Source organism: Pseudoliparis swirei, chromosome 4, assembly GCF_029220125.1.
Source record: "Pseudoliparis swirei isolate HS2019 ecotype Mariana Trench chromosome 4, NWPU_hadal_v1, whole genome shotgun sequence".
In the NCBI taxonomy this organism is placed as follows: Eukaryota; Metazoa; Chordata; class Actinopteri; order Perciformes; family Liparidae; genus Pseudoliparis; species Pseudoliparis swirei.
The window spans coordinates 8374882-8400370 of record NC_079391.1 but is presented as its reverse complement, the minus strand read 5'-3'; the positions used below and the strand labels follow the sequence as shown (position 1 = coordinate 8400370).

Here is a 25489-nt window from a genome sequence, read left to right as displayed (position 1 = left end):
AGAGGGAGAATCTGATCCGGGGTCAGTGGTGTGGAGCCTCGGCGAAGGACTTCAGAGGAACAGATTCTGCCTTTTGTGCTCTTCAGTCTTTTTCCGCCAGGCTTCTGTTGTCTCGATTAAAGCAGGTATGGCAAACTGAACTAAGTTTTATTGTTATGAGTTATTTTAGTAAGACTGCTGATAAATGTCATAAAAATGTGAAGACAGACTCATTGGTAGAACGTTTACCACTGGACTTTAGGCTGCACACCTTCACGTCCAAGGTATTAGAGTAGTATTAGTAGAATGGTTCATCTTTATCTGTGTATTGTGTCTAAGTTCAGAGCGATCATTTAAGGTTCACTCTTGTATTTAAAGACAAGGGACAAACAAACATAATACATGTAAAATGTCTGTACATTTATACAATAAAGCCATACAAAACTGTACATTGTGAAATGCTTAAGACACACAGTGGATTTGTGTCTCTTCAGTTAAAAGTACAATTCTCATTCAGTCTACTGAGCATAAAGCACAACAAATGTTCCTCATCCAAACACAAAACTAGTACTTTTTTTTAAACATAATTCAAATTCTTACAAAATATATTCATATCCAAAAGCAAGGAACATAGAAAAAGAACCCAATAAAAAAAAATGTGTTGCCAATAATCGGCTACCATTGCACACAAATGATTGTTTCCACCCTTATGTAAAGCTTCTCATATTGTGTGCCCATGCATGTACTGTACAGAACACTGTAATATTGCAATATTAACTTGAACACATATGAAGATATACAAAAGCAGGACCCGAGTCTCGTGAGTTTCTTCTGAGGGGAAACAAATGGTTGATGAACATCTTCCTCCTTCAAAAATACAATCAAGATGCTCTGTAGTTGTCAATTTATTCTAAGATTAATCCTTTAACCTTTTTTATCACCACTGAACTCTACAATGTTTTAGCTTTTTTCAGATTAGGATTTATTTATTTCTTCAAAAATATTACTTGTGATTCATGAATGGTGCACTTAATGCCAACAACCATTTAATTATCAGAAAAAGGTTCCTGAAAAAAAAAAAGTTGATGTTTCCTGGACACTGTTTCACTAATTTCCAGGATAACCAGGACTCAATAAAGGCCACGTAAAAAAAATAAAAAAAATAAAGCAACATTATTTCCTCTTGTTTCTTTGGCCATAACACATGTTATTGCCCATCCGGAGCCGACGCCAGTGCACACTGTTATGCTATGAAAACACTCTGGCACATTTATTCTCTTCGTCCTTTAAAGTGATGTTGACCCTGACTCTGTTCGCATGTGTTCCAGTCAGATATGTTTCCCGGTGAGGAAGAAGAGCGGTCGGTCCTCCTTGGCGTTGGCGGTCTGGAACTCATCGCTGAGCCTGAACCTCCACTCCTCCTCCAGCTCCAGCCTGCCCACCGTCTGCCTCAAAGAGCTTCGATCCACGCTGATGACGCACAGAGTCGCTCCTGCAGGAGAGAAGGGGAAAGACACTTTAAATATAGCGTTTTAAACATATTTTTATGAACACATTGCGGTTAAATGGGTTTTCTTTTTAGCCACAGGAGTGTGAGTTTGTATTTTTGTGACTAAAATGCCAGATGTAACATTTAGATATTCAGAATGATATCCAGGATTTTTTCACGAATTCTCTGCTCTGTACAATACTAACAAAATATGTAGCAGTTGTTCTACCTGAAACACACATGCCAGTATGTGTATGTATTGTCTGTATTTGGTGTGTGTGTGTACCTTTAAGGAAGGAGAACTTCTTGAGAAAGCCGGGCGTCACAAAGGAGTCAGCGAAGCAGAGGAGAAGGCCGCTGAACAGCAGCCCCGTGGTGCTGATGTTGACCGAGTGAGGTCTCGAACTCACAAAACACACCGTCACCTGCAGGAAGAGTGGGACTTTTAAACAATATGTGTCTACGGGTATGGACCTATACTTCTGTTGAGAGGCTCGTATTGGACCACAAGCACATACCTCAGGTCCCAGGTTGAGGTAACAGTCCACCGACAGCACAGGGTGGGTGTAGTTCTTGGTGCTGAGTGGAAACAGCTTCTGTCTGGTGTGTTGAAGGTATTTTTCCAGGAGAAGCTGAGCCGGTGTAGCCAGGAAAAGGTGCTTGCTGTCCGGGGCACAGATGTACTGCGAGGGCCCCACTGAGGTGGGAACATCCGTCGTCTGGAGAAATGTCAAAACTTTTGTTTAATAACCTTTGATGCAGTTATTTGTTTGTTAAGACTAATGATCGTCAAATTAAACATTTTTGAATTGAGTTTTTCCGCGAAAAGAATAACAAAATGTTCCTGTGTATCTGCAAATAATAATAATATTAACTTTATTCATATAGCACCTTTAAAAACAAAGTTTACAAAGTGCTCTACAGAGAATCAAGGCAAAAAAAAATAGAATGGTGAAATACAAATATAAAATGAAATAAACTGATTCTGTTACTGATTCTGCGTTGTGGCGTTGTATGTACGGAACTTATTCTACTAAAGAGTGTTCTATAAATCAGTTTCTTTATTCTGCTCGGTGTTTGAATGTGTCTTGTACCTTGGTCTTGATTATGAACATCCTGTATCCTCCGATGGCGATCTGCTTCTTCATGACGCTGAAGCTGTTGAAGCGGCAGACGAGCAGCCCGGCGCTGTGCAGCCTCAGCGTGAAGTCCACATCGTGACAGGTGAAGCGGTTCTGGTCGTACTGGACATTCTGGCTCCGGTCGACATTGAGGAGGAGGAAGTCATGCAGGTGACCTCTGGAGAAGGGCTCCCTCTGTTGATTACCTGGAGGAAAATAATGCATTTAAAGTTTATTTTTCAAAAACTTTTGTCATGAATTTCACTTTATTAGCGCTTCATAAAGAAGCAAAACACACATTTATACACATTTATAAAGATTTGTGTCAGTCAGCTTTCCATCTTGAGGGTCTTTGTGGCTGCTTATTTTAGGAATACAGCTTAGAGCCAGACATAAAAATCATATCTGTAAAATCTATCAGGTACACAAGTTAACACTGAAGAGAGGAAGCAACAACAATCTGTATCTGCAGTTGAGATCTGCGGCAACTTTATGAGTTTGTTAGTGACGCTTATGACGTTACACTTTGTGTGTTTGTGATTACACTTTGATTACAATTTTGAGGTTTCAGTTCGTTACATCATAATATGCACTGTTTGTTTTGTACTGCACTGTTTTGTTTTTGTTTTGTAATGTATATTTTGTGTAAGCACACTGAGAGTCACTTCACCAAGTCAAATTCCTTGTTTGTGCAAACTTACTTGGCCAATAAAACCTGATTCTGAATATGTAATTGACAATATTTGTATTTTGGCCCTGAGAGTAGAAATTAAGATTTTAAGTTCATTTCTCTCTTTCCTTTGACGTCATGACCCCTGACCTGTTAGTCCACGGCTGCTCCACTTCCTGATCCCGCACAGTCCGTAGTGGGCCAGGTCTGGACAGGCCTCCATGTGTTGTAACATCTGCTTCAGGGACACAGCGTGCTCCCCTGCACCGCTAACGACAGCGGGAAGAAAACAGTGTTACAAACGGACTCACAATAACATGAAAGAACATATTCTCACTTCCAAATACAAGCAGCAGCTATTTTGCCCAACACACTTTCCGTTTTGAAATAATGTGCTTTACTTGCGTGCGTCGAGGTCCACCGCGTTCCACATAACGCAGGAGTCGTCGGTCAGGATGACGAAGGGCCAGACGTCGACCGCCGGGCCCCCGCCCTCCAAACGCCGACTGCGCTCCAGCTTCAAGTTGTGATACGAGAGCTCTTTAATCAGGAAGTGAGCCGCACCTGCAGGAAAACAGAAATCCGTTATGGAGCTGGTAGACTATACACAAACAATCGACGTGACTTTTCAGGACGGTGTGTGTCAGTGTAACTGCTATCTATCAAATGAATGAGCCCCTTCATACGACAACAACAGTAGCGGTAACATACCTATTCCAGCTCTGTTGAAGACGGTGGGCAGTACCAGCATGATGTGGTTGGGCCAGTACTTCTTATACACAGCCATCTCGTACTCTTTGACCACCAGGATGTGTAGATGTGAAGCTCCATCCATAGCATGGTACAGGTTAAACAGACCGTGCTCGTGGCGACCTGTGGTCGGGGTGAAGATTGGACTCTTGATGCAGTCTGGGCTCTGGTGGGGAAGAAAATAATTCAGAAGATTAAAAATCTCATGATATCAACGATGATATCATGTGATCGACACATCTACACAATCCTATCTCCGTTTTCCCTGAAGGGCAACTTTAGTCGTAGTTTAGCCTGTATCACCATCTAGTGGAGCTAAAGGGTAGTGCACTGTGCTCAGCCCTGCAAGTCACCGGCTAACAGTAAATGCATTTGAATGTGTTGAGGTTGTGTGTATGAAGGATTGATGAACTGAAACACAGACTGATAATGTTTCCAAACAGAAACATAATAATTCATGGGATCAGTTTGTGTGTTTGTTTTCTTTTGCAGTTAAGAAGGCTCAGTGGGTGATGCACATCACCCAATATCTAGTTTAAATTATAATTTACACTACCGTTCAAAAGTTTGGGGTCATCCAGACAATTTCGTGTCTTCCATGAAAACTCACTTTTATTTATCAAATGAATTGAAAATTGAATAGAAAATATAGTCAAGACATTGACAAGGTTAGAAATAATGATTAATATTTGAAGTATTAATTTTGTTCTCCAAACTTAAAGCTCAAAGGAAGGCCAGTTGTATAGCTTATATCACCAGCATAACTGTTTTCAGCTGTGCTAACGTAATTGCACAAGGGTTTTCTAATCAGATATTAGTCTTCTAAGGCGATTAGCAAACACAATGTACCATTAGAACACTGGAGTGATAGTTGATGGAAATGGGCCTCTATACACCTATGGAGATATTTCATTAGAAACCAGACGTTTCCACCTAGAATAGTCATTTACCACATTAACAATGTATAGTGTGTATTTTTGATTAATGTTATCTTTATTGAAAAAATAGTGCTTTTCTTTGAAAAATAAAGACATTTCTAAGTGACCCCAAACTTTTGAACGGTAGTGTATATTTATAAATTTTTGTATGTGCTTTATATTGTGAGATTAGCAGAGTGGTTCTCATTAATTTTCTGTCATTCCCCCTTTGGAGGAAATATTTCATATGTATTGAGTTTTGAAATTAATTTTGACTTCTGGATTGAAACAATTACATGAGTCGATGAGTGTGTAGACAAAGAGAAAGGAAGAGAAAGTCAGTTCTTAATAATAATAACAATAATTAATATCTTGTGTGTTTAAAAAAAATCATAGTTGATTTTACATATCTATCAATTCTTTAAACCTAACTATGACAATCTTACTCTTCCACCATGAAACATTTTTTGAAGTCAAAACATTAGATCCGCATCATAATTAGAATTAAATTAAAATTACAATATGTGGATTATCAGTGACACAGCAGTGTCAGGGTGACAGTAAATGATCTAAAAACTACTGAAATCCTGACTAATAGTTGTTATCTTCAGCCTCGGACGCCACTAGACTCCATCAGTTTGTTCGTTGGCTTAACTTCAAGCCTTACTTCGCTACTTTATTTTATTTCACTCTGCACATCAACATCTATCAGAAGGAAATGAAAGGATTTAACATTCAGTCGCTCTGGTTTTCAGGAAGGAAGGACTCACCCAATCAGAGGTGAGAGGCAGCCGCATGCTCTCCAGCTGGCCACCTGGTTGGCTGAAGCTGAAGTAGTGCTCCTTAGACTTTGGGATGATGAAGTAGAGCTGGATCTCTTCCCCAAGCAGCAGATGGGTGAATGTGAAGGCATGAAGTGTTGACTCGTACAGCTAGATTATAAGATTAGAGAGGAGTCACATCATCAGCTGGCACATTTGTGTCAGCGATCACATTGTGTGTGTTTCTGTGTGTTGCTCACCTGGTATCTGGGGTTGAAGCCCAGGTACTGATGACACTGTTCACAGTGGTGGTATGTGTTGTAGGCTGCATATTTAGACAGCTTGATCCTAGATGTCCTCCGACGCAGGTACACATCTTCCTGGCGGACAGGGTTTCCTTGTAAATTCAACAGGGGATAGATTAGGACAACAGAACAGATAATGTAGGATTTGTGATTACAGGCAACAAACACTAGAGAAAATTAATGTCTGATGAATATCGTTTTGGTTGTGTCTTAATATATTGACTTGTGTGTGTGTGTGTGTGTGTTTGACTGGGCCTACCCTCAAAAGTAGGTGTAGATCCAGGGCAATAGACAGAACTGATGTCATCATATTTGGGGTCATGGATGGTGTAGTCAAAGGGCATCGTCCTCATAATGTCTGGGTTGGGCCAGGAGGCGTTGGGTGGGTGGTGAGACGTGCCCTCCGCCTGTGCACCTGAATAAACACATTTCCAAGTGTATTACACATGAGAATGCAGATTGAAGATTAAGAAGCTATTCTGTACACATTCTGACAACATTGTATATGATAATATTATATCAACAGCAATATTGGCAAGACATTGAGATAGAAGAACATATCGATAATTTAAGTTGTTTAGAAAGCCCGGCCTTCATTATTTACACATCATTGTTGAGAGATGCTGTTGCACATATACTGACTGTAGTTGATGTCTTCTTCATCGTAGATATCCACCTCCATCAGCCGGATCAGCATCCGAGACAGAATACCCAGGAAGTGCAGGTACGCTCCCGTCTTACCGACCTGAACATGGAAAGAAAGTAAGGACATTAATGTCGCTTAGCATGAGCTTGACTTGAATAACAGGAAGGCCTTAGGAGAGACCTTACCTGAGGGGGTCCACTGAGCAGCAGCCTGCGGGGGTGAAAGTTGTCACTTCGTCCCTCAGTGCGGTTGCTGCTGTCCATGTGGTAGGAGCGGGGGACGGTCCACTGACGATAGTACAGCGACTGCTCCGTACATGTCATCATCTTACTCAGCAAGGGCCTGGACACCAAAGACAAAGTTCATCATTACCCAGAATCAGAATCAGAATCCGTTTATTGCCAGGAATGTTTACACAAACGAGGAATTTCTTTTGGCGAAAGGTGCAACATTTGACATGACAAACAACAATCAACGCGACAGCAACAGTGCAAAGTGTGTATTAACTTAAGTATAAGATAAGATAAAGATAAACAAAAAAGATCAAGATAAACAAAGATAAACAAAGATAAACAAATAACGTTAAAGTGGTTAGGTGTGTGTTTCAAGAGACATGTGTATTTAAGTTAAAGTGTATGTTACATGTGACGTGTGTTTAAGTTAAAGTGCATGTTAAAGTGATGTGTGTGGAGGAGGCCTCCAGGAGGGAAGAAGGAGGAGGGAGGAGGAGTAGGAAGAAGAAGAAGAAGGAAGAGGAAGGAGGAGGAAGAAGGAGGAGAGAGGAAGGAGGATCTAACAACGTATCTCATCGTGATATTTCCAGAGCAAAACAAACTGATTTGTTCACATTTGTGCAATATCTTCAAAACTACGGCACTAGTGGAAGACGAGATGAACCAATTCAGCCAAGTCACCTCAAGATTTTGATTGGTACGATAAGATACTTATTAAATCCTCTTTTGGTACTTTTCGGTTCTAAACATTATACACACTGAGTCAGAGCACGACATCTTTACACAGTTACAGGGTTCTTACACATTTTGACCAATGGATTTCCATGACTTTTCCATGACTTTAAACCAAATTTCCATGACCAAACTGAAATCTCGGTATAAACATGAACAATGTAGAAAACTTTGCGTATTGAGAGCGTACGCCGGCTTATATTTTGAGTGTCTTTCTTTAAAAAACATATTAATTATTTCAAACTCGGCGAAAATGAACATGTGATTATAACAAAGTTCCATGACTTTTCCAAAACCTTTATGATTTAAGTTTTTTCCATGACTTTTCCAGACCTGGAAATGACCGTTTTAAAATTCCATGACTTTTCCAGGTTTTCCATGACCGTACAAACCCTGCAGTTAGACCGACCCTTTGGTGGTCTGCCTACATTAAAGCTAATTAAACTATCTGTTAAAGGAGCCCTGTCCTGTACTTGGGCTACTGAGGTGTTTTGTTTTCCTCCGGCTTGATGGTCTTCGGCTGTTTGCTGTTCGGTCCCGACAATTTCCTCCGACACGTTGAATGTTATAGAAACGTTTTAATGACGTGAAGTCCGGTATCAAAACAAACAACAAGCTCCCCGCGATACTGTCAAAACCCTTTTCCGTTCCGGGGTCAAAACACCTGCCGTCGACAATTACCTCTTGATTAATATATAGGTGTACAAAAATAGCCTCAACAGCGCCACCCAGTGTATCCATAAGACATACATGTACCCGCACAACATTTGGCTCTTACGCTATCTTTAGATAGCTAAAAGCTCGCATCCAATTTGAAAAGGACGTTTCCAAGGATTCATCACACTGTTGGACTTCTAAACTTGTTTAAAAAGTGAAGTAGAAAGACAAGGTTTCAGGTGCATACTCTGGACGATCGGTGACTAAACGACAACAATTATTAAAAGATGACAGTCAAATCTCTCAATAGACGGTGTGTTTGTAAATATTGGTAACTTTTTGCATTGCACTCAGTCCATGAAACTTCTGAATTGTTTTCGTGTCCTATGTCTGTAATAGTAAACCTTTTTTTAATGTTCTTAATATTGCGATTTTAATTGATTTTGACTTCTGGATTGAAACAATTACAGAGTCGATGAGTGTGTAGAAAAAGAGAAGGCAAGAGAAGGTCAGTTATTAATAATAAAAATAATAATAATGAATGTCTTGTGTGTCTCAAAAATCATAGTTGATTTTACTTTAATCCATATCTGTCGATTCTGTAAACCTAACTATGAAGACCTTACTCTTCCACCATGACAAACATTTAGAAGTCAAAACATTAGATCGGCATCACAATTAGTCCATCCTAGTGCGCCCCCAACACTTTGAGAATACTGTATGTGGATTAGCTGATACATGGTTATTTAGCTTTTATATCTCTAATATACTATATTTAACCCTTGTGTTGCCTTCGGGTCAATTTGACCCGATTCAATGTTTCACCCTCCTGTCGCCTTCGGGTCAATATGACCCGATTCAATGTTTCACCCTCCTGTTACCTTTATATTTACTAACATATTTGACCCTTGAGGTCAATATGACCCCAGCTATTAAAATCTCCAGAAAATTATTAGAATTAATATTGTTTTCCAAGTTTAAGTGTGAGGTACTTTATGTTTGTTTGTTGACTCCCGAAAGAACACCGACATTAAACATTGAATCGGGTCAAATTGACCCGAAGGCGACAGGAGGGTTAAATATTGAATCGGGTCAAAATGACCCGAAGGCAACACAAGGGTTAAGGTACTACTGGTGTGCTTTACCTGAAGCTGCTCGCCCATGCGACAGACATGTGTGGCAGGAATGACGTACATCGTGGAAACCCACTGCTGTCACTGGCTGTGACGATGTCGTAGAGGGCACGAGGGAGGAGCACAGAAGGCGGGCGACTCACTCCCCGCGCCCAGGAGCAGCTCTGATGAGGAGAGGAGGCGCGTGGAGACAACGAGCCCGAGGAGGTGGATTTGGAGTGCTGCCGACGAGACTGGGCGGGGGCGTGCGGTTGAGTTGGAGGGTGGGGTGTTTGCATCTGAGAGAGGGCCTGGGGCTGAGGAAGCATCTGAGAGTACGCTTGGGAACTTGTTTGAGATAATGACTGATTTTGACTCTGAATTTGAGGTTGTGGCTGCAGCTGGGAGACTGGTTGGGCCTGGGGATAACTCTGCAGTTGCGGTTGATGTGTTGTAGCTTGAGGATACGGAAAAGATGGGGCCTGGGGTTGAAGTTGAGTCTGTGATTGTGAGGGAGGTTGTATGGCGTCCGTTGTCCCTTTTTGGGAGACATTTGGAGAGGTGGTGCTCTGGGCGGGGGCGGGATCTAAAGCTCCGCTGTCTGGACATGACTGGAGCTGCTGGCTGCATGACAGAGGCGAGTCCCCTGGAAACCGAGGGAAAAGGAAGAGAGTAAGAACAAAAACAAAAATGAGTTGCAATGTCCCTTTAAAACAGCAAGTGAGCATTTCGCACATTTTAAATCTCAAAGAACAGCTCATGTGCGTCTCTTCTCACCGTTCTCCTGGCCCTCCTCCTCCTCGTTGTCAGTACTGCTGAGTTTCTCCGCGTCGCTCTCCAGCAGGTCACTCCCTGGTCCGGGGTTGTGCGGAGGTCGAGTCTCCGCTCTCACAAGATAAGCAGCCAGTCCCAGCTCTTGTTCCAGAGTGGTTCGCTGAAGGTAGGAGCAGCTTATCACTCTGAGATCACAATACTTCAGTGACCTGGAGGGCAGAATGAACTCACTGTTTAAACTCCACATTTACTGGAGCACATTTAGATGCAGAAACGATGGTAAAGCACTTGTCTTGTGGGTAATTGTTTATTCTAGCGTTGGTACACATACAACCTTGTGTTGCTTGTATCATGGAAACAGTGCATGGAGCCTTGGGAACAAAGCGAGTCACAAGTCAGGGCGTTTTGATGAAAGCACTCTGTGTGTTTACCTTGGCAGTGACTCCCCCAGTGGCTCGGCTCCTGACAGGATCAGGATGCAGGGCAGGGCCTCCAGCTCCAGGTAGGTCTGAGGAACCCAGTCAGCATCCTGGATCTTCAGCCATGTCTGCAGGACACACACAAGTACAGTCACTGAGTCTATATTCATTTCTCCAACTTACAAGTGCGTCTATCCATAACGTGATTGATCCTGTATTTCACGATAGTATGACCTGCTCCCCAACCTTGATCTGATCGGTGAAGCTTGGTCCGATATTAAGAGCTTGGTTTGGATTCCCCAGGATGATTTCAAAACTCTCCTCGAGACCGAGCTGCCTCCTCACTCTGGACAGCCGTCGGTGGGCCCATTCTGCCAGAGCCAAAGAGGGGATCCGCAGCAGGACCATGTGACCGTGGTGGGCGGGACATTGCTGGGAAGCAGTGAGCAGTGATTGTACGATCTCCAGGGTCTCCACGGAGGTGTGTTTGTGGAGATTGTGGCAACTGCTGATTCTGCCGGATGCAGCCATCAGAGCCACGCAGTAGTGTTGGATCAAAACTGTCGTCCGGATCACAGCGCTGTGCAGTTTAGGGAACCTGGGAGTGAGAGGGATTGTCAGAGGGGTTCTTGCTCTGTTTTGGTGCAAACTTGCATTGTGAGGAGTCGTGTATTTATGTGGATGAAGCATGTGTGTGTGTGTGTGTGTGCTACCTTTCTTCCAGGGCAGATGCCATGCTTTCAAAGGAGAAGTCGTGACGCATCAGAGGCAGGCTGCTCCCCGAACGGGTCGACTCTAAAAGCTCTGACACGCCAAAGTAGCGCGTCTTCTCGTGATACAGGTCCACATCCTACGCACACAAACACACAAAGTCATCGGTGTAAACTCACAATCGGCCTCCAGATATTCGCCACAAGTGGATGTTGAATACAGAGTGTGTACCACACGCGGACGTCCATCTTACATTACTGAATGCAGAGGGCCAGTGGATCTCATTGTATGGGCTGATGCGGGTATACTGTGTCTGCAGGGCGAAGGGGAAGGAGGTGACGTGAAGAATTAGGATGTTCGGAGCATCTCGGACCTGACGGGAGTTTAGCAGCTGGTCCACCAGACCCAAACTACTGTCTGAGCTACTGTGGGATGCACTGAAGAAGAGACAGAGACACAAAAATCACAGAAAGAGAAAACACACTTCATCCTGAATAATTTCTGACCTCTATCTCTTTTTTTTAATAACAAACACACCAAACACACACACACCTGTTAATGTCACAGTGGGCATGGTCGTGGACCAGGATGTAGAGTGTGTAGGAGTTGCTTTGTGCTTCCTGGATGAGGCTGTCGATCCGCGCCTGAGCGCTCTGATCCATCTTGACCACGTAGCGCTCAGCCTCCCGTTGAGACACACACGTCTGCTCTAAACCCAAGAGCTCCTGAAGCACACCTGAGGGATGCAGCCAAAGAGAAAGACGTAAAAACAGGCACACACAAACACAAGTACTAATTAGTATTCTTGTCTCTCCTTTTTTTCAAGACACGAATGAATAAAAACAACCGCTGAGAGTCATATCATTTCCAAACCAGATTTCCAGAGTTGAAGAACGGTCTGCTGAAATGTGACCTCCGAGGACGGGACCAGGATGAGGAAGCTGACCCTGTCGAAGGAGCCAAGGTCCAGGTTCTGTGTGCTGGAGTCGGCTATGGCACAAACGTGGGACAGCAGCTTTCTGGCCACCGCCAGCTGAATGGGACGAACCTCACGCCACTCTACGGAGTACTCTAAACACACACAGACACAAATGCATGTCATCAGTCACACTCGAAGAAGTGCCATCTCCATGTTTTACAGTGAATCAAAGGAATCCCGTGGAAAAGTTGCATCAGCAATGAGTCAAAAGGCTAATTAAAGAACAATAAAACATTGGGAAAACATTGCATGACATCTGCCTGAACAGGTCATCTTTTATCCCAAAACATATTTTAAAAGGCAGTTCTCCACTGTGGTGAAGCAAGGCGGCATTGCCTTCCACACACAGTGTGCACTTCCACCTGTCCATGTCTCACCTGAACAGGTGTCTTTGGGACTCGAGGCTCTCTCTTTAGGGCTGGGTAAGTCTTTCGAACACTGTTTGTGTGAATCCTTTGGACTGTTTGTGTCTTTGGGACTGTGTGTGGTTTTAAGACTCCTCTCCTCAGCCGATTCTTGACTACTGGATAAGGGAGACGGCTCGCTGCTGTCCACAGTGGCACTATCCAGCAGGGAATCTAAGTCACCATCTGAAAGAGCAAAGGTTCACGTTGGTGAATTATGACTCAACATTACTATGCCTGCAAACATGTGTACACATGTGCATGTAAAAAAGGGAAACACACCTTCTTGGGAATTGCAGTAATGGATGAGTTCCTGGGCAACACCTGTGGAGAGCTGGTGGTTGATTTCTTTCAGACCCTCTTTGGGGGAGTACATACTCTCTGCCAAGGCACGACACTGGTGTTTACCTGCACACCACACACACATAAAAACTCTGAATTAAAAATCTGCTTTATTCTTTCTGTTTGTTACAAAATAACGACGTGCTCATAAAGATACATATAAAAGCAATTCCCCACCTGTGACCACCACGCAGGACTGGGTTTCCTGTCCCGGTGTCGTGACAATAATGACGACGTAGTTGGTGTTTTCAAGCCGTCCTTCCATTAGTCTGCTGAACATTTGCTGGAGGCCTTGAGCCAACGATCCAATCTTTTCCCCTAAGACCACCACGCCCTCTCCACAGGAGGATGTAGCCAGCTGGGCGAGCCAAGGGAGCTGGCTGGGGGTCAGGGGTTGTTGGCTCTGGGGAGGGAAGGAGAAATGCTGGGGAAGCCCAGGCAGCGTGGATGTGGTCTGGAGAGAGAGAGAGAGAAGAAAAGGAAGAAGAGCATTTATTTATTCATGAGCTTAACATGAAGGGAGACAGAGTCACGATTTCTGCTGAGTTTACTTATGGAATTTTATATTTTCATTTTTTTATATTTTCATTTGATCATTTACCGTTTAACGACACTACTATGACCTCTCACCTCTATGCCGTAGTGCCTCCCCTGGCTGGCTGGTGTTTGAGGGTGCTGGTACTGTCTGATCTCGCTGAGGTGAGACTCCCTCCACGACCTCATGAATATCTGCTCCAAGTCTTCTATTAGAGGCACCTGCTCAGGGCCTTGGATGAATGAGAGACAAAGAAAAAAGAATAAATGCCTAAAGAATAGTTACATGTTTTGAAATGGGGAATCAACAAAAGCCACGATAACTGTCTGCAGAGCAATGGTATCACCATAGGTCAATCACATGCCTCCTCCCGGTATGACTGAACTGTGTATGATTACAGCCTTTATCCTGGGAGAAGGCTTTACACTGACCTAGCTGAACGAGGTAGTAGACTGTGAGTAGAATCTGCATCTCAGTGGACAATGGCTGAATGGGTGACGGTCCATAGTGCTGGTAGACTCTGGGGAGTATCTTAGAGCTCAGGTAACAACTTTGAAGCAGAGAACTGAGGAGCACTTCGTTGGCATTTCCAGTCAGCTGAGGGAGCGGGCCATGACCTGTATCAATGAGAGGGAGACAGATGAAAAGGTAATCACTGTGAGGAGGCTGAGAACAAGTTGGATTTGGCCATTAAGCGAAGGGTTGTTCATTCTGTCAATCCCCTCCTCCTCCATTCCACATGTTGAAGTGTCCATGGGAAATATGTAAAAACCCACATTTGCTTTCAAGGTACATGGAAGGGAAAGTTACTCTGGACTAAATAATCAGCCAAATGAATGTGATGTAATACATGGATGGAAAAGCACAACGCTTTTACCGACAGTTGGCTGGAAAAATGGAAAAACATGACATGATGTATGATGTGACAATTACACTGAATAGACGACATGTCAGTGCAAAGAAACACAAAGCAGACGACTTTATGGATGGGATTGTCTTTGAGTTACAATACGAAAGTCTTACACTGAAAGAAACCCAAATAAAGACCAGTTCAGGATCGAGTGGGGCAAAATGCTCTTTAACCCCAAGAGAGAGAGGGGTAATAGTAGGGATCGTAATATATAATAAGGGAGGGGGTCGGGGGTGGGAGGGGGGCACCTAAAGAGCATCTAAAGTGGTGAGAAAAAGACAGCAAAGGCTGGTTGATGAGGTGAAGGGCATATAGGGGATGAATATGAAGTGAAAACAGAAAGAAAATAACAGGAATGAAAGTAAACACACTGGATATTAGAAGCTGGTGAAGGCATAAAGAAAGGATGGTGGAAAGGTGGATGAGTTGGCATGTAATACATAAGGGTGAAATTGTTGGAAGGGGAGGGGGGGGGGGTGATAGGCTGAGAACCAGCCTCAGGAGTTAGTTGACCTGAGAGGAGAGGCGAGCTAAACTGGCCAACGATCGCCAAGTGGTCAATAAAGACGTCGACTAATTAGCCAGTCCACTCTTTCACAAGTACAAATCATTTGAGACCAACGGAGTGCATCCTGGCACCATATTATCACTGATATATGATGTGTCATCTGACCTTTAAAGATGACCGGTTGCTGTCTGCAGGTGTGTAGCAGCTGATCGGGGATTGTTACACACAACCCCGCTGCAGAAAGTGGAGTTAAGGGGGCTCCCTGCAATGAACTCAGCGGGGCTGCAGTCTCTGGAGATAACACAGACATATATAAACCAAGTTTAAACACAGACACACACATACTGCAAGCAACACACAACTGTATGCTTTACTCATGGAGCATTACATACATATATATACATATAGCATTAAATATAACTACATAATTGTCCCATGTGTCCCTTTCTCCATGTTTTATGTCTCCCCTTTTTTACCTGATCTGGCTCCATTTGTGATGACAGAGGACACCGACGGTGTGGATAAGGCTGATGAAGATGGGGGAGTCTTCGCAGTGCTTTCCGGCAGACTGTTGGCAGAGGACTCGGGCGACCAGCCCTTGTGCCTCTTTTTTGGAGGTCCTGCATTCGCATGGGAGCCTGCAGAATAAAGAATAAGAGCACAGAGCAAATTAAATAAATACAAACATTGTAGTTTATACTCTTATGTAGACATTTTAAATCTAAATCTAGACAAATTAAAACATATAAAGAGTTATAAAATCTATTTTGTTGCTGCTTCTGGTTTAATATGTGCCACTTGAATATCATTCAGTGAGTGAAGTGCTTCAGCTTTTTTTCGTGTCACATTTTTCTACAGTTTAGTTTACTTCAGGGATGACTTCCTGAATAGCAGAGGAGTCATTTTTGTAGTTATATCAAGCCACAAATCAACAGAACATATTCTATATTAGGTTTTATGATGGACTTCTGGTAATACAGTAATGGAAAACAGTTGTATTTTAGTCATGCATGAACTCGTCTCTTCCTCTTCCTCTCAACCTCTGTTGAAACGCAGTAAAAGCTCCACTTGTTAAAGGGGCCATGAAAAAAGAAAAAAAAAACATTGACAGGAAAGAAGCTTTTCATTCAGTGAGAAAGCAGGAAAAAGGAGACAGAGAGAGAATTTTACAACCCTGGTTTATAGAGGTGACAGATAGAGGGAGGGAGACGGAGAGACAAAGGACAACCCCCAACACACACTGCAGCTGCTTGGCTCTTGGATACATGGGGTGTTATAACACACACACACACACACACACACACACACTTAAGCAGACATATGGAAATGCAGTGATTGATTCCTCCTCTCATTCTGTTCCCGCTTTGTTTTTAAATATCTAACCTAAAAAACTCACGAACATTAAGTACACATTTCAAATTAACCCTACATGTGGATAACTACATTTTTATGAATTAGTAAATTGTCAAACACCTCTGATGTTTTTATTGCAATTAAGCATTACTTGAATGTCATAACTATATGTCATATTTTAAAATACATGTCATATATAAACACATTTCTGGATATGAATTATAGATTATAGAGCCACGGTTGGCAGTCTGCACAATCTGTACCTTTAGCTGCGGGTCTTCCAGGCCGTGACTGGTTTAAAGGGGGCTGCGTGACGGCTGCGCTGCCATTTGTCAGCGAGTGTGGGACATCAGTAATTTGTGGCAGACCGATCGGGTCCACATTTGATCCTGCTGTTTACAGATAGACAAGAATGAATCAAAAACATGAATAACTGTACATTTAAACTGTACATAATCACATTACACACAGTCTTCTCTCTCTATTACCACTAGTTTGAGAGAGATACCATAGTCTGTCAACGACTTATATATTAGAGTCTGCAGTCTGAAACAGTAAAAGTACTTCTTTGGTCCTGAGAACACAAACAAGACCAATTTTCAACATAAAAATATCATTCTTGGATTTGATTTTCTCACTTCTGTGTGTTTGGTGTGTATTACCTGTGGAGCTGCCAGGTGTGTGTGTTGGGTGTGTCAGTGCCATGTTTGCTGGCTGTTCGTCTGATGTCACATGGCTTTCTGAGAGGCTGGACCCCATCTGTCTCATCCTGCCATCTGAAACACACACAAGACACACACAACTGAGTAATTTGATATCCGGGGACACAGAAACATTTCAGTAGCTCGACCAACTAGACTAACTAAAGCCAGGAACCAGATAACTCTGTGTTGAAGAACATCCGACGGCCCTGCTGCATCGGAGAATACACTGAATGGTTGGGGGGGATTTCAAGAATGACTGCATGTCATCGATGGACACTGCTTCACACTTACTATGTTTCAGCCCCCTCTCAATGGTCCAGTAATAGAGAATGTTTTCTTTTTGCGAAGAATGAGTAAAAACTAGTTTCCCAACCGACTGATGGTGACTGCACTGGATTGCACCCAGGTCTGCTCAGCTTGGGTATCAACAAACAGTTCACCATTGCTGCATAGCAACATACTTTTTCCAGGAAAAGGGCTCAATCAGTGAGCTTGTTACATAATCCAGACTCCTCAATGGCAGAACTTTATCCACGAGGATATTTCTCACAGGCCTTTTGATGAGGTGATGTCCTTTCACGCTACATTTTTTGTTTCATTGATTAGCTCCAGACTGTTTTCTCTTAATGTGTTGCTTCACTTCTACAATGAACCCTTCCACTGCCGAGCCATCCGCGTGTCACAGAAGGGACGTCAGCGATTTTAATGTAAACATTCAAGGATAATTCCCCAATTTCCCCAACCATGATCCTTCCCTCACCGTGTCCCCTCCAGCAGATGGGAGCTCCTCTGACCAGCACACCCTGGTTGTTTCGATACAGATGGTACTTCAAGTGCTTCTGTTTCTTGGGCTGGGTGTTGAGCTTCAGGTTTATGTGGTTAGAGAACTCTGTGAAGTAACGAAAGCCTTTCTCGCCACAGCCCATACAGTTCCCGAGGAAGCCTGGGTGGAGCACACACACGGAAAATGTACGATTACAACAAGCTGCCTTTTATGTTCCCACGATCACACGTGTTACCATTTCAATGACGAAGGAAATGCACTCTGATCAACGTAAAATAAATTGTTCAACATTAGTATCAGGAGTCATAATATTGTTTTTAACAGGGGGGGGGGGCTGTTTCCCTTTGTCACCAGTCTTGATGCTAAGCTAGGCTGAACACATCAAATTTCCTCTAAATATATAAAGATGAATTTTTCTCAACTTTGCCAAAATTGCAAACTATCCCTCTAAAAAGAAAAAAAAGTGGTTGTGAATGTTGAAATATTGATTTTGTTGTTGTTGAAAGAAACAGATGCCGGGGGACATTTTCCTGTCTCTGTGTGCTTCTGCTGGCTCACCCAGCAGTGCGTTGTGACCCCGTTCGTCTGGCAGGAAGCGGCGGTCCACGGCACACACCAGCAGGGTCTCGGGGAGGGAGGGGGACCTCACCCCGACCAGCATGAATCCAGGGGGCACATCGGAGGGATCTGGTGCCAGCGAGGACAGACGCAGGTCTCTGCCTGCCTGACAAAAGCCTGCAGGGAGGAAAAGACAGGAAGGGATGTTATTTCACATAATCTGGACGCTTTTCTTTGACTTTTTAAAACGACTTTGTTTTATTGTAGCAAATATAAGAAGAGCGATGACATAGTCTGGCCACTTTCTGCTGCTTATTTATCTTTTATCTACCGTCAATTTGAGATGTCTTTTTCAAGTAAAATTGCATTTTCTCTTTCTAACCACACCCTGACCAACCACACTCACAAACTGACCCTTGCACATCGTGTGATCACATATTCAGCAGAATGCACAACCAGCCAAGCTAATAATAGCTCCTTTTCCTCATTTGCATGAGTCCCGCATAAATAAGGTGAACACTGATTAAATGCAAGATGTGACATATACTATATTAAAAGGAAAACTGGAATTCCAGGTCACGGTATTGGTTTGAAAATGTAAATCTCCTGGTGCCAATTGTGATGGTAAAGCAGCGGAAACTCTGAGTAAATGTGTCCCAGGGCGTGATGTTATTCCAGATTTTTACGAGAACCCCATATGTTTACGTGTACGGACCATCTATAGTGCAGCATCCCTCAGGGGGGGGCTTCATCTGATAGGGTATTGGGGGGCTGTTAGACTCTGAACCAACTTCATCATCCTCATCATCATTCTCAGTGCGGCCTGTTGGGGACACACACACAAAAAAAACACAACATTTAAATGGTGAACAAGAGTGACAACAAGCAAACGCAGGTAAAATCGTAAGGAACACACTCTTTTGCTAAAACTCGCTATCACACCTTCTCCTCTGCATGCATGCAACCCACCATCCTGAGGAGCCAATGGCTGCTCCGTCTCGAGGTAAAGCTGTGAGAAGACCGGTCGAGGCACGACAGTGTTCGACCTCAGCGCCGCCTCGATGGAGTTATGGAGGACCTCCTCAAAGCGCGTGGTCCGCAGCTGGCCTGCGTAGGAGTTCCCCATTGGCGTCCTGCGAAGAAAAAACAGTCACCTTGCGTTGGACGCTCGAGAGATATTTGTCAGCTGACAGTAATTCAACCCCAAAGAAAAGTAAGAAAGAAAAGTGAAACGAGACTAAATGTACTGTCTAATATTGTCAAGCCACACACACGTTCACAGACACGTCCACATTGTGCACCGATGTCCAGACACAAACACTGAAATCCGCTGAAAGCACATCTTACTCACACAGATACACACAGATACACACACACGGCCACACACATAAACAGTGGATGGCATCTGTCCAGATAGCATGCCATAAAATCAGCTGCACTGACAGAGTCAGGACACCCTGACCTAGACGCTGCACTGTTTCTACTTTCTCTCTCTCTCTCTCTCTCTCTCTCTCTCTAGTTTACCTCTCATCTGCTCTGCAACAGATGAAAAACCCAATAAAGCAATTCTTTGCATGTAGTTTTAAAATATGCACTAACTGTAGTTTTAGTTGTTTTAAGTTTATCACATTGCATGAATACATTTACTTTAAGTGATTTCATTCGATTAATTTGTCATGTTTTCACGTTAAAAAGAATGTCAGAGTGATAACAGATGGTAATTAATTGAAGTCAATGTATTCAAGTATTAGTTTGACTAAATTTAACATTCTTATTGTTCTTAAAACATGCTCAAAAACAATAGAAACTGTGAGACAAACTTTAGCATCTTCAAACATTTCTGAACAATGAATGAGTGCGATGTCATTTGTTTGACATCGTGTCACATGAGACACCTCACATACTCCTCATGAGATTTTAATAATGTGTGTGTGACTTTAGACATTTGAATAATTACTTTTTACGTCAATAAAAGTCATAAACATTGAGTAAACAAAAGATGTGTTGCATGGTAAAGAAACTCGGTCAGTGAGGAGGGAAATAACGAGGTGGGATTGTAACAACGACTTAATCCCTCTTCCCGAAAGCTTCGACTACCCATATGCTGGCTGCTGCACGCGCACACACACACACACACATACAGACACATACAGACACACACACACACACACAGATTCAAGAAGTAGCTTCCTGAGTGTGTGTGACCGATAGACATACCTTGTAGCATGAGACTCAGTTCATCTTAATGAAATGACGAGCCTGTCAGATGACAGATTTAAAGTTACTGTCTATATTTAATATTTTTGTATTTGATTTGATTTGTCATTGGTGTTGTGTGTTGTGTATGCATGTGTTGTATATGTACATATATATATTGTTTTGTTTATATTTTACTTTTATTTTACTTTGTATACTTCTATATCTTTCATCCCTGTTTCTTATATTTTGTGTTTTGTTTTTTATTCTTGTGTGTTTGGTTTATTGGTGCTGCTACTGTCAAAAATTGGGGATTAATAAAGTATATATCTATCTATCTATCTATCTAAAGCTGTTTGTGAGTCAAACTCCAGGTTAGCAGGACGCCCGCTGCCTGTCACATGCAGGACCCGTCAGCATTAAGACCATAATAGTCAAACAACCTTTGATAAGACCTTTAAATACAAAGGCACACAGATGAATGAAGAACAAAGTGTTTTCTAGCCGAAGTGATGCACTGCTTTACAAATGCACTGCATCTCTTGACCATAAAAATATCGATACTGTTCAGTTTAAATCTGGACCACCATCCCTCAGCAGGAGGCGTCTAAAAAAATAAAGATACGGGAATAATCTATTGCAAAAAAACTAGACATGAAGTTTATTTCGGTTTTCAAGCAATTCAAATCCAACCAATCTGCTCATAAAAATGCTGCAGCAACCACAAGACGATGTAACAGATCCAAGATCTGTGCTTCATATTCTCCTTCTGAGATGTCATGTTGGAGATGGACACACACACACTAACATGCTCTCTCTCTCTCTCTCTCTCTCTCTCTCTCTCTCTCTCTCTTTCTCTCACACACACACCTACCAGTCGCCGTCTGCTTTCATATGTAAAGAAGACTTTTATGCCTTACACCACTTCGGAGAGAGGACAGTGGACGGAAGACAAAAAGCCCCGACATAACACTGAGAGGAAGTAATCACACCTTCCACCAAAGAGCAGACTGATCTTTTTACTACCGGAGGAAGAGGAGACAAGGAGGAGATGAAAGCACGGAGGTGTATTCCACCTTTTATTGAATCCTGAACAAGAATCCTGTTGAACTGTTAATCAATTAACCCGACAGTGAAAGTGTAAATCTGAAGCCATTCCTTAAGTTTCTTCTCTAATTCATCATTAAAAACAGCTGCGGTATGTTTTTTTGGGGGGGATATGCTTGTCGAGAAAACAAACTTTTCTGCAACAATATGAATTTGGATCGAGATTGCGTAACATCAAAGAGAATTTTTGGCAAAATGCAAGTCAATATGCTAATGATAAACAGTGTGCTTAACAAATGGGCTGCGATGAGGCACATGAAGGAACCTAGTGGTGGTTGTTTGAATTGTTCGGCCAAAATGTTACTTTTAACAATCTGGCTGCACAAGCATTGCTCCAGTGTTAATCACATCCAGAATTTTTTTTAAGGAATATCTGTTCCTAAAACAGATGTGGCACATAAAAGAAGACATGTCACAGAGATGACAGAAATAAGCTGAATGGAGAAAAAAAGTTTTCATGAAGCTTTGTTGATCTTTTCTCCTCCCATCTCCCCCCTCCTCCCCCTCTCCCTGTCATGGAAGTGAGAGATCCTTTCATCTCCCCCTCCTCTTCTTCTCTGCCTGTCTTTCTTTCACTCCAGGGAGAGAGACACTATTGTGGTGTTTTATGACCCCTTGGACCCCCTTCCCACCACTAACACACAACCTCACACATACAAACCTGACGTTAGGATCCCTTTAAACTAGGATAAGCTTTTCCAAGTATTTCAGCCCTTTTAAGGAGTTCTTACACACATACTTTAAGGATATATTACTGATTTGTCTACAAAAATGTACTAAGAAGATGGACATCTGTTTTTCCCAACCTTCTATGTTTCAGTATGATTCTGGACATAATAAAGTAAAATAATTTGTTTGCATCTTATTGTTTGCTGTCAAGAGATTTGATGTCAATGCCCCTACAATAATGTGTCTGGACTATAATATGTCCTGCTTAGCTCCATGAATATATATATATATATATATATATATATATATATATATATATATATATGCTTTGAGAGCATGGATGTATTAGATTGAGGGATGTCTCATAGCCGCAAGGTCAAAGGTTAGTCCAAATAACAATGTTAAAGTAAGACTTTGATGTGGCCTATACTTCTATTACACATGCACACAAATATATGCGGATAGACACACACACACACATACACACACACGCTCTCCCATGGGCTCAGGCTCAGTGGACACAAAGGGCTTGTCTTGAGGGGTGAAAGGTCATCCTGTGAGAGGTCAGATAAGAACCCCAGGCTCTTTCTCTGTTGGCCGGGCTCACATACCAATTGTATACACACACACACACACACACACACACACACACACACACACACACACACACACACACACACACACACACACACACATTCAGCATCCCTGCTATTCTTTCTTTCCGTTCAGTCTGACAAGAAGGGTTGACAACCTCAACTCTTGCAGCTTCAATAGCTGATCATATTACAGTCACACATACACACAACAAACACACACATTTACAAACAGTTAAGTGAATGCATGCAGACTGTGTCTATGTGTGTGTATGTGTGTGTGTGTGTGTGTGTGTGTGAGAGAGATAAGGCTAGGCAAAGGAGCGTTGAGCAGTGTCAGCTGTTCAGTGCAGCATCTATTTCCGCCCCGAACAGGAGAATTAAAAGAGAAAAACGTCCAGCTTTGCAGATGCTCTCAGTGACCCGAAGACAACAACATATGCAAAGTGATGTCAGTTGTACACACACACACAGATACACACACACACACACACACACACACACACACACACACACACACACACACACACACACACACACACACACAGACAAGCGGGCCCTCAGCTGGGCTCATCACTGACCAGTGACCCACATTAAATGCTCTCATTCACAGTTTGCTCAACAGACACTGGATCGATGGCCAACTGGCCAACTGCTCAGCCGGCCATTCAACTACACAACCACACACACACACACACACACACACACACACTGGCCAGCTACTCCGATAACCTGTCAACTCTGCCAAAGCCTTGAAATTCAAATTACTGGCCTATAGGCACGCTACTACTAATGACCCATTAATAACAGTTTTGTTATATGCATATAATAAACATGCCTTATTTACAATGTACATTTTTCCAGCACGCTGTAACAACACATGTCAGCTTTGAGGGACTGTGAGAAAATACGGACAAACGCAGATACATGACGTCCGTCTTCTGCAGAACTCTGACAGTGTGTGCGTCTCATATTGAACAGGATACTTTGTGAGTTAGTGTAAAGAAATAGCTGGACGGCACCACAATGCTACAACTTCCTGAATATTTAGTGCCTGCTCTGCCTGTATGTTTTTAGTTTCCTCTATCTCGCTCCATGTCCTTGAGCAGTTCGTTTTCTTTTCTGCTCTCTCAATCTTGTATAACTCCAGAAGAAATTGTATTGTCTACAGGCATGCAAATGTGCCTGGAGTTGTACCTTAGTATGGTTTTAAATATTTCAGCTGCAAGAGGTATCGCAAACTTGAACTGGATCGAGAAGTGAAATGTTCAACTCAGCATCAGATGTTATGAGCAGCTTTAGGAGTCATGCACAGACTGTAAACACAACAACACTGCTGGAAATATCTCTGTGTGTGTTGGCTGTAAAAACATAAACAACAACACCAGAACCCATACAACATGTTAAGAAAATGATATTAAGGGATCTATTGGAGAAAATGTATAACATGCATTGTATTTCAACACATTTCCAAGATGCATTTCTTTCTCTATGCTATATTTGTAAAAGTTTTGCCCATATTTCTTTTGAATTTCAACATGAAAAAGTGATTGGATTAAAGGCTTTTAAACTTTTTGCCAGTTAATCTTACTTTTTAGAAGAAAGAAAAAAAGCTATAAATGTATCTTTAAGCATTCACCCATTAGGGTATAGGCAACATTTAGGCGAGTAACTCTCTGTACTACTATAACTCAAATGTTCTGAAACAAGTTTTAGTGATCAAAATACTCCAAGAACTGCATTTCCATCACGAGTTAAAGACTTTTTAACGCATATTAGGCCTCCAGCATTACAGTGAAGACGAGGCAGGCCTAAGGTAACATTATGACATGAAGGAATCACAATTGACCCGATAAGAATACGTCAAAGGAGTTTGAGAAAAGGTATAAATATGCATTAGTTAAAAAGGGGGCTTTTTGGTTGAGGAAAAAAGTGTAAAGGTAATTCCCCGAACTCCGTATAAGAGTATACTTGTTGTTTAAAGCGCAACCACGATGAAGATAAAGTGTGAAAACACTTAAACGACAAGTTTTCCAGCAAAAACCGCCACATTGTTCCAACTAAAATACACATGTTTAAGCTCCATTCATAAACAGTGTCAGCGTTTATTTGCTGTTTCGTAACATCATCAGCAACAACTGGACATGTGAAGGTCTGCTCTTCATCACCAAGAGGACGGGAGAGGTTAACGTGCACTACCTGCAGACAAAATACTACCGTAAAACTGAAGAAAAGAGGCGAAGAGCACTCGCTGCTAGAAAACAGGACTTACCTCTACAACCCAGCGGGGAAAGCGATGGAACTGTTCTTCATGGAAAGCCTGAAAGTTAATCCAGCGTGCTGCCTGTCTCCATGTCTCCGGCGCGAGACCTACGGCGGGACTGGGTGTCGCGCGTGTCATCACCTCTGATCTCAACGACGAAAGGTCCCCCCCTCTCTTACTTCACGATAATGGTATGGTCCGAGAGGTGGTTGACTCTTCTCTTTTGCCCATTTAAGTGATTTCCCTTTTTCAAAGGTATAATGTCATCGTGAGTTATGTCATACTTTTGTATCGTTATAATATTTAGG

The 25489-nt window shown here is 42.5% G+C and overlaps 1 protein-coding gene across 2 annotated transcripts; it reads right to left on the bottom strand.

Moving 5' to 3' along the window:
• Positions 1-378: 378 nt before the first annotated feature.
• On the bottom strand, positions 379-25256 carry greb1 (growth regulating estrogen receptor binding 1). Of its 2 annotated transcripts, none has more exons than XM_056413462.1 (34): positions 25191-25256; positions 19296-19486; positions 19069-19176; positions 18354-18530; positions 17772-17954; positions 16970-17083; positions 16571-16699; positions 15431-15592; positions 15120-15245; positions 13968-14153; positions 13632-13768; positions 13179-13455; positions 12942-13067; positions 12633-12845; positions 12150-12347; positions 11829-12012; positions 11530-11713; positions 11279-11415; positions 10812-11163; positions 10578-10693; positions 10150-10355; positions 9406-10018; positions 6824-6980; positions 6635-6737; positions 6252-6407; positions 5948-6084; positions 5697-5858; positions 3971-4175; positions 3661-3823; positions 3410-3528; positions 2563-2795; positions 1987-2187; positions 1755-1893; positions 379-1471 (listed from the first exon to the last, which is right to left on the bottom strand). In XM_056413462.1, exons 2-34 carry the CDS (start codon positions 19477-19479, stop codon positions 1308-1310), a joined length of 6051 nt encoding a protein of 2016 aa, XP_056269437.1. In that variant the 5' UTR covers positions 19480-19486; positions 25191-25256; the 3' UTR covers positions 379-1307. The 2 variants fall into 2 exon arrangements, with proteins under 2 accessions (XP_056269437.1, XP_056269438.1); XM_056413463.1 differs by having other exon boundaries at positions 19323-19486.
• Positions 25257-25489: the final 233 nt, after the last annotated feature.